The 14,240-nt window shown below is 40.9% G+C and overlaps 1 protein-coding gene across 1 annotated transcript in view; it reads right to left on the bottom strand.

The window, feature by feature from the left end:
• Window positions 1-14,240, bottom strand: part of agtpbp1 (ATP/GTP binding carboxypeptidase 1) — a 289,350-nt gene that overhangs the window by 35,600 nt on the left and 239,510 nt on the right. The window contains exons 24-26 of the mRNA XM_059644629.1: window positions 9,652-9,783; window positions 7,102-7,278; window positions 2,468-2,625 (exon numbers count right to left, since the gene is read on the bottom strand). Of these exons, the coding sequence (XP_059500612.1) occupies window positions 2,468-2,625; window positions 7,102-7,278; window positions 9,652-9,783 (467 nt within the window). The remainder of the gene's footprint in view (window positions 1-2,467; window positions 2,626-7,101; window positions 7,279-9,651; window positions 9,784-14,240) is intronic.

Genomic DNA, 14,240 nt, shown 5'->3' with positions numbered 1-14,240 from the left:
TCCAAAATTCAAGTCCTACTCCAGGATTCAACAACCAAGGATAACACATTCATAGTGATTTTTGGTTAGAATGGAAAGAAATCAGATGTGCTAACACCACTATCACTAGCCCAGTTACAACCTCAGTATAAAAGAAAAGAGGACACCATAGAAAACTGGGCCCCTTTTTTTGGGAGGTGGTGGATATTGATACTTGGCTCAGTTGGTTGTACAACCAGTGTTGATCAGACTGGTGAAACAAACCAGATTCAACCCCTGTTCCAACTGGAATGCATTCAAGACCTGCCTTCTTACCCTATCCATAGTGGACATCTTGGCGCCGTGCTTTGGCCCTATCTTCAGACAGAGAATTCAAGAAGAATACATATCAAAGGGAAAGAGTTTAGTTGCTTTCAGCAAAGATTCACAGAACCTTTAGGAATCCCTGTGAAGAAATGTGGCCATAATGAAGGGTTATAGAGAAAAAGAGTTGTTTTCCTATAAATAATAGCTTAAAGAATTAAAAAGGATTACTTTTTGTATAAGCATAAATGTTGTTCACAATGCCTAACCACAGAACTCTAAGTACAGATTGGTGCTTTCCTACAGGAGTTAGCAAGATCCCTGATTAGGAACACACTTGGAAATACCACATTGTTTTCTGCACTGTCACAAAAGACAACAGAGTATAGAACTGGATAAAATGAGTTTAAAGTCGTAATACTCGACTACTTGCAGCTGCAATTTTTAATCCTAGAATCATGTTATATTCTTAAAATGTAAAATCTTGACGAATGAAAAGTTGACAACCACAAGTCTAAGCTTTTCCAGAATCAATGAGGCTCATAGCATACATTGTACTTTTCATTACAGAAATATGTTTAAATTCAGAATTTCCACTTAAAACAATGATCAAAACAAAAGTTGGAACATAAACAGCATATTCTAATTACAGTCAACATGCTCTAGGCATTAGTTATGTAGCCCAAACTATCTTATAAATAGTGTGCATACATTAGATTTTCAGATTTCCTGAACTCACTTAGGCAATTCTCACAAGATAAAGATTTGACTGCTGACACTCAAAGCCAATTTTCTACCTAACTGGGACAGTCATCTTGCTAACTATTTCATAGAACATAGAACATTACAGCACAGTACAGGCCCTTCGGCCCTCGATGTTGTGCCGACCTGTCATACCAATCTCAAGCCCATCTAACCTACACTATTCCATGTACGTCCATATGCTTATCCAATGATGACTTAAATGTACCTAAAGTTGGCAAATCTACTACCATTGCAGGCAAAGTGTTCCATTCCCTTACTACTCTCTGAGTAAAGAAACTACCTCTGACATCTGTCCCATATCTTTCACCCCTCAATTTAAAGCTATCAAGTTTCCTCTAAGAATTAAGTCAAATGCTACCTCATTAACTGATGGTTATCCTACTAAAATTTCAAACTAATTCCCCATTAAAAACAAGATATAATTTTCTCTTTAAATAGAACTTAACATTGTGATTACTACTTCTATCTGAGTTGAATTGCATACCTCATTCTTCAGTAAACTACTACATATTTTAGAATTTATATTGCTTCACTTATCGTCTTTTGTGTAGCTGATGTGAAAACACAACTCTGTACTCCAGAGTACATTTCTGAAGGTGTAGACCAGATTGTAATAATACTTAGGGTGTTATAATGTTTTATGCATGTTAAAAAAGCTATCCAGATGATGCTAATATGCTCAGTGGCTCTTGTCCTTTGGGAAGTGGTTGATCATTTACACCCAGTCCAGTAATTTCATGTGTTTAGGATAATTTTCTCAATCAAAAGTCGAGGGGAATCACGAGAGATACTTCTAATCTGGAATTCACTCAAAAAGGGATGAGGATCATAATCTACTATGCAAGTAATTATATGACTGCGGCCAGGTGGACAAAATATAATATCGTCATAAAGCTCCGTAGGAAAGAATCAGTACACTCCGGCACTCGGTAATGACATTGAACTGAAGAAAGTAATCTGCAAAAATATTTGTAACTTTGTTGCAATGAAAGAATCTTAATTCCTTTTAGAAACGTAAAAGAGTACAATGTGATAGCAAGTAGTATATTTGGAATTATGTTCAATGGCATATTTAGTTATTGTGAAAGCAGTCTACTCCCAAATAAAAAACTGACAAAATTAACAATTAGGATTCCAATATATGGACCAAGCAAATTATTCGAAGGGAGTAATTAACAATAAGCCAAAACTCAAATAATATTGTTTAAACTTAAAATATTCAGATAGGATTTCAGGCAAATGATTAAATTACATTCATTAAACTTTTTAATTCAAAAAGGCTGAAAATGTTTTCTAGGCTTCTAGTTAAGCTGCTGGTCTCTATGAATCTCAGGATATTTTAACAGATTCTTTAAAAATCTACCGATTTTGGATTTATTTGACCATACTCAGCCTTCCAGAAAATTAAGTGAGATCCTACCTGGTGACATTGGATCTTGTGTCAATCAGATCATTTTCCACATCCAGGAGGCCAGGGGGAAATCTACATTCTACAGATGTCAGCCTCTTCAAGCGTAAAAGGCCAAGGCAGAATTTAGCTCCCATCTCTTCTAGTTCTCTTGTCCCCATCTGTTGGCCCTTTAGAACAAAACACAGGGAATGAATACACAGCACTTATAGATTTTATCAAGGTATAGTGTAACTAGTGTGAGAATGGAAAATTTTATCCCTCTTACATGGAGACTTCTTTATGACAAGATCATTAATTATTTGGGTTTTATTGCATGTTACCAGTATAAATACCCTGTTGTTTCACTGATTTCAGAATGTATTGTTATAAGAAGCTGTCTGAACACACATGAACTTGTTCTTAATGCTATCATTCCCAATTTAACTAATCCAAACTACTAAAGATTAAAGATTAAAATTATACACAGAAACACAGAAAATTAAGACCAGGAGCAGGCCATTTTGCCCTTTTAGCCTTCTCTGATTTTCAAGATGATCCTAGCTGATCATACAAATCAGTATCGTATTCTCACTCACAAACAAAAACAGATGTTGCTGAAAATGCTCAGCAAGTCTGGCAGCATCTGTGCAGAGAAATCAGAGTTAACATTTCAGGTCTGGTGACCCTTCCTCGGAACTGAAGGGACCGAGGAAAATGTTGGTTTATATGCAGAAAGCAGGGTGTGGGGAGGGGGTAAGGAGAAAATGATAGTTGGGGATAGAGCCCAAAGAGACAGAAGAATAGTCGGACAGACAAGGGAGTGGATAACAATCTGGTTAGGAGAATGAATAGCTGTTCATGCAGACTGTTAGTGGCTAACGGTTGTGTAATGAAAAATTATGTGATAACAAAGCCTGGTGTGAGAGGGTGGGGGCTAGGACATAGAACATAGAACAATACAGCACAGTACAGGCCCTTCAGCCCAAGATGTTGTGCTGAACTTTTACCCTAAACCTAAGGTCTATCTAACTTCCAGCCCTACCTTGTACTATCATCCATATGCCTACCTAATAGCCACTTAAATGCCCCAAACGAGGCAGGCCCCACTACCAGCTCCGGAAATGCATTCCATGCCCCTACCACTCTCTGAGTAAAGAACCTACCTCTGATATCTCCCCTATATCTATATCTATGTCTACATCTACATTTAAAACTATGCCCCCTTGTAACAGCTGCCTCCACCTCTACGAAGTCACCTCTCATCCTTTGTCGTTCTAAAGAGAAAAGCCCTAGCTCTCTCAACCTTTCCTTGTAAGACCTTCCCTTCATTCCAGGCAACATCCTGGCAAATCTCCTCTGCACCTTTTCCAACGCTTCCACATCTTTCCTGTAATGAGGTGGCCAGAACTGGACACAATACTCCAGATGTGACCAAACCAGATTTTTGTGCAGCTGGAGCATAACTTCACAGCTCTTGAACTCAATGAAAGCTAACACACCATACACATTCTTAACAACTCTATCCACGTGGGTGGCAGCTTTTAGGGAACTGTGGACATGAACCCCAAGATCCCTCTGCTCCTCCACACAGCCAAGAATCTTTCCGTTAACCCTGTATTCTGCTTTAAAATTTGTCCTTCCAAAACAAATCATCTCACACTTTTCAAGGTTAAACCCCATCTGCCACTTCTCAGCCCAGTTCTGCATCCTATCAATGTCCCTCTGTAACCAAGAACAACCTTCTGCACTATCCACAACTCGACCCACCTTTGTATCATCCGTCAACTTATTAATCCACCCTTCCACTCCTACATCCAAATCATACAAGACTCACAAATAGGAGGACCCAGAACAGATCCTTGTGGTACACCATTCGTAACTGAGCACCACGTTGAATATTTCCCGCACACTACCACCCTTTGTCTTCTAAGGGTCAGCCAATTCTGAATCCAATCTGCCACATTTCCCCCTATCCCATGCCTCCTTACTTTCTGCATGAGCCTTCCATGGGGATCCTTATCAAATGCCTTACTTAAATCCCATGTGTACCACATCCACTGTTCCACCTACATCCACGTGTTTGGTCATCTCTTCAAAGAATTCAATAAGGTTTGTTAGGCATGATCTACACCTCAAATCCATGCTATCACGAATCAAACTGTGCCTATCCAAGTGATCATAAATCCTATCTCTCAGAATCCTTTCCAATAATTTGCCCACCACTGAAGTAAGACTAACTGGCCTGTAATTTCCAGGGTTATCCCTGTTCCTTTTTTGAACAAGGGAATGACAAATGACATTTGCCACTCTCCAATCTTTCGGATGGGGGTGAGGGAGGAGGTGTGGGGGCAAATGTAGCACTTCCTGCGGTTGCAGGGGAAGGTGCCGGGTGTGGTGGGGTTGGAGGCGAGTGTGGAGTGAACAAGGGAGTCACAGAGAGAGTGGTCTCTCCGGAAGGCAGACAAGGGTGGGGATGGAAAAATGTCTTGGGTGGTGGGATCAGATCTGCCAATGTGGTATATGGTCCCCTCCCCCCACTGCATCCTAAAACCAGCCCAGCCTGTCTCTGCCTCCCTAGCGTGTTCTTCCTCTCACCCGTCCCTTCCTCCCACCTCAAGCCGCACCTCCATTTCCTACCTACTAACCTCATCCCGCCTCCTTGACTTGTCCATCTTCCCTGGACTGACCTATCCCCTCCCTAACTCCTCACCTATACTCTCCTCTCTACCTATCTTGTTTTCTCTCCATCTTTGGTCTGCCTCCCCCTCTCTCCCTATTTATTCCAGTTCCCTCTCCCCATCCCCCTCTCTGATGAAGGGTCTAGGCCCGAAACGTCAGCTTTTGTGCTCCTGAGATGCTGCATGGCCTGCTGTGTTCATTCAGCTCCACACTTTGTTATCTTGGATTCTCCAGCATCTGCAGTTCCCATTATCAATTGACCTGCTATGTTCTGGCAAGTGTCCCGCTTCTTAAGCAACTGGGGCTGCACTTAAAATTGAAGAATTGAGTCTTGTAGACAGTAGGCAGGCTTTGGGGTATGAGGTGGTGATTACTTGCTACAAAATTCCAGCCTCTGAATGGGTCCTGTAGCCACAATTTATATAGCTGGCCCAGTTCAGTTTCAAGGTTAACAGTACCTCCCAAGATATTGTTACTGGAGGATTCAGTGACTGTATAATGTCATAATTAGATTCTCTCTTGTTTGATATGATAATTGCCTGGCACCTGTAGGGCTGGATATTGTCCAGATCTTACTGGATATGGGCTTGGGCTGCTTTCATATCTGAAGAGTCATGAATGATGCTGAACATTGTGCAATCATCAAGAACAATCTCATTTGCAATGTTTAAAGGATGGAATTACATTGAAGATGGTTGAGCTTTGGACAGTACACTGAAGAACACTTGCACCAATGTACTCCGACCGGGATGATGGAATTCCAACAACCATAACCAGCTTGCCCAGCACTAATACGACTCCAAACTGTGAGCAGCTTTCACCATATTCCTATTCACTTTAGAGCTGCTAAGGCTCCTTGGTGCCGTTTTCACTCAAATAAAATCTTGATACATCTTAATCTTGAATGCCAAGAATATTTCTCATTGTTCTCTTCCCTTACGAAAGGGCTTCCCCACCCCCACAGTTTCCTTTCTTAGTGTTCTTTCAAAATTACAAGTATCCCTGAATACTTAGTTCCAGCCCAGTCACCTTCTGAGCACATCTTTACAATAACTCCCAGATCATTTCCCCACTTCTTTCTACTGGTCCTATCAGTTCAAATTGCTACGAATACTGTGTGTATTCAGATACTTCAGAGTTTAAAATGACAAGAAAGCCAATGCAGCACTACTACTTTGCACTCTGTTCCACCCTATACATCGTTAAAAAGTCAGACCATCTAAATTGTTCTATTTATTGATCATTATCATCATTGGATGGATGGTGAGAAAAGAGAAAAATTCTGATAATTTCTGTAATATAATGCAGAATGCATAAATAAGATTGCAACAACTTAGAAATTAAAGTGCAATCAAAACAAAACAATTAACAAATATTTCATTATAAAATACAAATTTTCCTAAGCTCAGATAAGCAACTATATTTCACAGATAAGGGAATGCAATCCAATAGTCTGGGAGAACCACGTCACTTCTTGTCTGAAAATATCTCCGGATTATTTAAACACAAGTAGACCACAATAATTAAGTTTGATCAATTTCCAAATTGATTGAAAAAAATTCCTAAAGAGTGGGAAAAGCTAACAAAAAAATTCTAGGGTTCCAGTAACACCTTCATGTAATGGTGTGTACTGTCTTATCTGACTTTGAACTTTCTGAATGATTATAAGATTCTAGGGTCATTTCGAACTCTGCCACCTGCATAGGGATCTGAAGGTTTGCAGAAAATCAATACAGTGTTAAGATTAGACTGCTTCTTCACTGGGAGTGTAATCAGGCAGTAAGCTTCCTCAGTTCTGAGGAAGAGTCACCAGACTCAAAATGTTAACTCTGATTATTTTCTTCATAGATGCTGCCATATCTGCTGAGCTTCCAGCATGTTCTGGTTTTGATCCCAATTTACAGCATCTGCAGTTTTTTCAGTTTCTATTCAAAATGCCCCTACCTAACTTTACTTTCGTGGAGTGAAGTTTGATTTTCTATTACCTTGTACTTGCCCTGATCACATCCACAGTATGTGCTTTCCATTGTGTAGCTCCTCGTAACACCAATCTCTCGCCAGACAACAACCCGTGCTGTGGATTCCTTGGACTTCTCCACCACAAAACTACAGCTGCTCATGCAGAATGCTGGAGCAATTTGATTCAGTACCTTTGGCAGAGTCTAAATAGTCAAAACACCAAGAAAAATGTCATAAAATTGCGCTCCACAAAGCAAAGTAACATTTTGGTTTCATCTGCATTCTACCATCCCTTATAGAAAATTAAACTCTATAATTAGTAACTAAAATGATGTATTTAAGTAGAATAAGCACATTGAATTTACTAGTACACAAGCAGATTACCCCAATGTTGTCACTGCAAGATGCTGACCACGGCAATGTCCTTCTATACAGAGGTGGAAAACTAAAGATAGAACTGCTCCATATTATACTCAACCCTTACTGAATAGGGATGGCTACCCCAATTCCTACAAACAGAGCTCTTCCTATTGCCTTAGCTGGAAAATGGCTATAGGGAAACTCCAGAGTGAGAAAAGGAAAAGTCAAATGTTTGATTAAGAATGTTTGTTAAAGATATCATAAAAAAATTGTAAAAATGCTGGGGATGAAGTTTGTCCAAATCTGTAATTCTTTGCTTTGTTTCATATTGTCTATCTTCATCAACTTTCAAGTAGGAAACACAGGAACAAGTAAAAACCAACCATTCAAATTCCAGTACAGTAATAACACTTAAATGTTTATGAGAATCTTTATATGACTATAATTTTTCACTAATCAGTTAGTCCTCACCAAGTCATTAAAAATACAAGCACCACAAGTGTCTGGGTGTATTTGCCTGCGTGTTTTTAAAGTTAAAGAAAAAATTACCTTAATAGAAGTATAAACTTTCATGGATTTTACATAATTGAAGGTTGATGAAAGCAGCATCCTTTAGCATTGTAGTTGGTCTTTCTGCCTATGCCCATCGTCTGGTGTGTTTGATAGGATTCCACTATATGTACATGATGTTAAGCAAACCTACAATCAAGAAGCATTTGCTGCAAACAGGATACTGCAGACAAACAGGTTCTGGATGGGCTACTAGTACCAGAATTTACTCCCCTGTCCTCACCCCACTTTTTGTGGTAGTATTTGAGGTCAAAACATTCAATGATTTCAAGAATAAGTTAGATACAGTTCTTAGGGCTAAAGGGATCAAAGGGTATTGAGAAAATTTGGGAACATGGTATTGAGTTGATGCTCAGCCATGATCCTAATGAACAGTTGAATGGCCTATTCCTGCTTTGAATTTCTATTTTTCTATCCTCAACATAATTCAGGACACACATAAACGTGTAAGCAATAAGATTATGGATTAAATCATGGGAGAAACATGGCAGCTTGATCTACTTAATGATGGGGGAGGTTCCACTTTGGTCCCCTAGAGTTAACAATTCTCCTCTGATTAAGTTGGAGGGTGGAGGCAGCAAACACTGGCTTCTCAGCCATTGCTGGCAAGACATCAATGAGGATAATTCATGAGATAACTGATACCCATATCCCAAACTCCAGTGTAGTGGTAGCTTAGGAATTAAATGGAGACTGCATAGCTTTTCCAATAAACTTTGAAGTTTCTCAGCAAATGTGACTGTGGTTATGCATGTCCTCACTATCAGACACCATACCTCATAGGAAGAGAGGGGGCATTCTAAGCCATCCTTCACTGCTTTTGCCCTCCAACGTCAGACCACCACCACTCCAAACACCCCAGTTCCCTGTTATCCCATATTCACCTCTGGTCTGAGACCTTTTGTTGATTTGGGGCTTTGATAAATGCATTGCCACTAGTTACCACCTCCCCTGGCTCTGGCAGCATGAGGATCTTAACTGCATTGGCTGCCCAACAGTGGCTTCCCAGCAGTAAAAGGAACTTGACTCCTTTGTTGGGCTTTCCCCACCTAATTGGTGGGGATTCCTGCAAATTTTATGATCAGTTTACAAGGTCCCCAACAACTTGCCAAAATCCCAGCTTTCATATGAAGGGAACAGTTCACTGAGCTGGGAGCAGGAAGGCCTTCAGAAGACAGAAAATCAATATTAGTATGATCTGCTGTCAAAATGTAGACATTCAGGTAACCAACTGTGAAGTGTTTTAACAACATGGAAGTTATTCAAACACTATTGATTCAAGTACTGCCATATTAGACTTACTATGGACCCCCATAACCATGTCCATACTAGAGGCAACAAAGTAGACGCCGCTGCAATATATATTTTTTCCTCTCAAAATGTGTAAAGATTGACGACTGGTAAGTGCAGATGATGAATACAATACCAATACAATGTGTATGCTGACAATAGATAATTACACAAAGAAACACACCAAAAGATTATTATTACAGCTTAACAGCAATAGTAGTACGTAGTCATTTCTTTTAGGCAGAACAACAAACTTTGTTTTAAAATTAATATTTAATTTTAGTGCTACCAATGACTCTAATTACTTGTCATTGGAAGATTTATAAAGTAATGTTTAAGTTGGATAGAGTACTCACTCGATATCCAAGGTCTTCCTGCAGATCACAAGAGGAAGCACTAACATCAGTTTGCCACACTGTCTCCTTTATACTGCATCCATACATGAAGACATTTTTCTTCCGTGAGTGACCATGATAATCACAAAAGACCTATTTAAAAAGGTGAACATTAAAAATTTTTGTCTGCTTATAAGCTGACCTATATTCACACTTCGAGAGTCAGCATTTTTCATTATAAGTGAATAGGCTCATATTATGATGGAACAGTCCAATGTAAATCAGTCACATTATAATTACAAAAATTAACCTATGGGTACCCAAAGTTTTCAAATGCAGTTTGGATGCAATTCTTGCTTCTTTTGATAATTATTTCTATTGAAAGGTATGGTTATTTCACATTTTTGACTTTTTACTAATTTATTTTGCTACCTAGGTGCTAGATGAATAAATTCACCGTCCCCTCATGGTCCCTACAGTACATTTCTCTCACTGTTACTACAAATCCTTCCAAGGCAATCTTGCCACTTGTATTGCCTGAACAATCGATTATGTCAGCAGCTTCAGCGGCTTCTAAGACTGTAACAGTGCAACAGTCTCCCTAGCCACTGGCTCAAAAGTACCATAATCTGGGTTTCCTGTTACGCAGGGTAAACTAGAGGGTAACATATCAGAGGTAGCAAGTCTGCTGGAGTCAGAGACAATACAGCGTGGAGTTGGAGGAAACAGCAGGTTTTGCAACTTCAAAGGAGCAGGAAAATTGACATTTCGGGTTGGGATCCTTCTTCAGCTTGGATCGAAGATGGACTGGCTGGTGGAAAACAGACATCATTCACGAATGTGTTTTTGTCTCCCACATGAGTCTGTGATGAAGCTTCAGCATTTTACAGTTTCCATCAATGACTTAGAAAATGGGGAACAAAGGCATGGTAACTAAATTTGCAGGTAACACCGGTACAGGTACGAAAGTGTGTTGTGAAGAAGACATAAGGAAATAGCAGAAAGAAAAAGATAGTTGTGTAATTTTTGCAGATAGAGTATCATGAGGGAAAATGTGAATTTTTTTACTTTGGCAATAAGAATAAAAAGACCCGCATTGCTTAAATGGAGAAAGACTGCAGAATTCTGAGATTCAGATAATTTATCCGTTCTGGTGCATGAATCACACATTGTTACAATGTAGCTACAGAGAATAATAAAGTACTGGGGAAACGGGTTTGAATCCTATCATGGCATTTTTAAAAATTCATTAATGGGATAAGGGCAGTGCTGGCTAGGCAGCATTTATTGCCCATCCCTAATCGGTCATAGGACAGTTCAGAGTCAAATACATTACTGTGGGTCTCGAGTCATATGTAGGCCAGACCAGGTAAGGATGGTAGTTTCTTTCCCTAAAGGTCATAAGTGAACCAGATGGGTTTTTCTGACAACCAACAATGGATTCGTAATCATCATTAGATTCTTAATTCCAGATATTTTTATTGAATTTAAATTCCACCAGCTGCCATGTCGTAATTTGAACCTGCGTCCCCAGAACACTATCTGAGTCTCTGGATTAATAGTCCAGCAAAAATACCACTAGGCCATCAACAAAGTCTGGAATTAAGGATCTACTGATCACCATGAGATCAATGTCCATTGTCAGTAAAACCTGTCTGGTTCCCTAACATCCTTCAGTGAAGGAAATCTGCCATCCTTACCTGATCTGGCCGATGTGACTCCAGACCCACAGCAATGTGGTTGACTCTCAAAGCCTCTAAAATGGCCCTACATGCCATTCAGTTTTAAGTCTTGCTACAAAGTCTCAAAGAAATGAAACGAGATGCACCAACATAGGTACCAGAAAAGACAACAGCATAAAACAGCCCTGTTGACCCTGCAAAGTCCTCCTCACTAACATCTGGAGACTAGTGCCAAAATTGGGAGAGCTGTCCCACAGACCAGTGAAGCAACAGCCTGACACAGTCATACTCAAAGAATCATACCTTACAGACAATGTCCCAGACATTACCATCCTGGATATGTTCTGTCCTACCAGCAAGAGGCAACAGCAGAGATAGTAGCACAGTGGTATATATTAGGGAGGGAGTTTGTTCTGCAGGTCCTCAGCATTGACTCTGGACCCCATGAAGTCTCAAGGCTTCAGGTAAAACATGGGACAAGGAAACCTTCTGCTGATTACCATATACCATCCTCCCTCAGCTGATGAATCAGTTCTCCTCCATGATGAACAATATTTGGAAGAATAACTGAGGATGACAAGAGCACAAAATTTACTCTGGGTAGGGGATTTTAACATCCATCACCAAGAATGGATTGGTTGCTGTACCACAGATCAAGCTGGTTGGGTACTAAAAGCCATAGCTGCTAGGCTGGGTCTGCGGCAGGTGGTGAGGAAACCAACAAGAGCGAAAAAAAACACTTAACCTCATCCTTACCAATCTGCCAGCTGCGGTTGCATCTGTCCATTACAGTATCAGTAAGAGTGACTATCGCACACCCTTGTGGAGATGAAGTCCAACCATCACACTGAGAATAACTTCCATCATGCTGCGTGCCACAATCACTGTGCTAAATTGAACAGACTACGCTGGGATCTAGCAATACAAGATTGGGCATCCATGAGCCACTGTAGGCCATCAACAGCAGCACAGTTGTACTCCAGCACAATCTGTAACCACATGGCCCAGCATGTCCCCCACTGAACTATTATCATCAAGCTAGGGGATTAAGCCTGGTTCAATGGGGAGTGCAGGAGGGCATGCCAAGAGCAGAACAAGGCATACCTGAAGATGAGATGTCAACCTGGTGAAGCCACCAAACAGGACTACTTGCATGCCAAGCAGCAAGTGATGGACAGAGCTAAGCAATCCTACAACTACTGGATCATATCTAAGCTCTGCAGTCCAGCCGCTTCCAGTCGTGAATGGTTGTGGGCAATTAAACAACTTACTAGAGGAGGTGGCTCCACTAACAACAACAGAAGAGACCAGCACATTAGTGCAAAAGATAAGGCTGAAGCATTTGCAGCAATCTTCAACCAGAAATGCTGAGTGGATAATCCATCTCAGCCTCCTCCAGTGGTTTCCGGCATTACAGATACCTGTCTTTGGCCAATTTGAATCACTCAACGTGATACTGCAAAGACTACTGGCCCTGACAACATTCCAGCAATAGCACTGAAGACTCATGCTCCAGAACTTGCTGCTCCCCTAGCCAAGCTGTTCCATTACAGTTACAACACTGGTAACTACCTAGCAATGTGGAAAATTGCCCAAGTACGTCCTATACACAAAATCCAACCTACCCGCCTCAGTCCACTGCAAATCATCAGTCAAAAGTGATGGAAGGTGTCATCAACAGTCCTATCAAGTAGTCCTATCAGCTATGCCCAGTTTGGGTTCTGCCAGGGCCACACAGCTCCTGACCTCATTGTAGCCTTGGTTCAAACATGGACAAAAAACTGAATTCCAGAGGTGAGGTGAGTGTGACAGCCCTCAAACTCAAGGCTGCTTTCAACCAGGGTGTTGCATCAAGGAGCCTTAGCAAAACTGGAAACAATGGGAATTGGGGGCAAACTCTCCAGTGGTTGAAGTCATATCAGACACATAGGAAGATGGTCGTGGATTTTGGATGTCAATCATCTCAGCTCCAGGGCTTCTCTGCAGGAGTTCCTCAGTGTAGTGTCCTCAGCCCAACAATCTTCAGCTCCTTCATCAACGACATTTTCTCCATCATAAGGTGGGAAATGGGGATGTTCACTGATGATTGCACAATGTTCAACATCATTCATGACTCCTCAGATATTGAAGCAGCCCAAGTTCAAATGCAACAAGATCTGGACAATACCCAGGCTTGGGCTGACAAGTAGCAAGTATCATTTGCACCGCACAAATGTCAGGCTGTGACCATCGCCAATAAGAGATAATCTAACCACCACTCTTTAGCATTCAATGGTGTTATCATCACTGAATCCCCCACTATCAACATCTTGGGGGTTGTCTTTGACTAGAAATTCAACTGGACTCACCACATAAACACAGTACCTACAACAACAGGTCAGAAGCTGGGAAGACTGCAGCAAGTAACTCACCTCCCGACTCCTCAAAGCTTGTCCACCATTTATACAGGTACAAGTCAGGAGTGTGATGGAATACTCATCTGTTGTGTGGGTGAGTGCAGTTCCAACAATGCTCAAGAAATTTGACACCATCCAGGACAAAGCAGCCCAATTGATTGGCACTACATCCACAAGCATCCATTCCCTCCCATACAGATGTTCAGTAGCAGTAGTGTGTATTATCTACAGGATGTAGTGCAGAAATTCACCAAAGATCCTCAGGCAGCACCTTCCAAACCCACGTTCACTCCCTCTAGAAAGACAAGGGCAGCAGATATATGGGAACACAACGAATTTCAAGTTCCTCTCAAAGCCATTCACTGTCCTGATTTGGAATATATCATTGTTTCTTTGCTGTTGCTGGGTCAAGATCCTGTAATTCCCTCCCTATTGGCATTGTGAGTCAACCCAGAGCAGGCGGACTGCAGTGGTTCAAGAAGGTGGCTCACCACCACCTTCTCAAAGGCAACTAGGGATAAGCAAGAAATGC

This window comes from Stegostoma tigrinum, chromosome 3 (assembly GCF_030684315.1).
Source record: "Stegostoma tigrinum isolate sSteTig4 chromosome 3, sSteTig4.hap1, whole genome shotgun sequence".
Classification (NCBI taxonomy): Eukaryota; Metazoa; Chordata; class Chondrichthyes; order Orectolobiformes; family Stegostomatidae; genus Stegostoma; species Stegostoma tigrinum.
The sequence above is the reverse complement of the archived record's forward strand: the minus strand, read 5'-3'. Positions and strand labels throughout refer to the sequence as shown.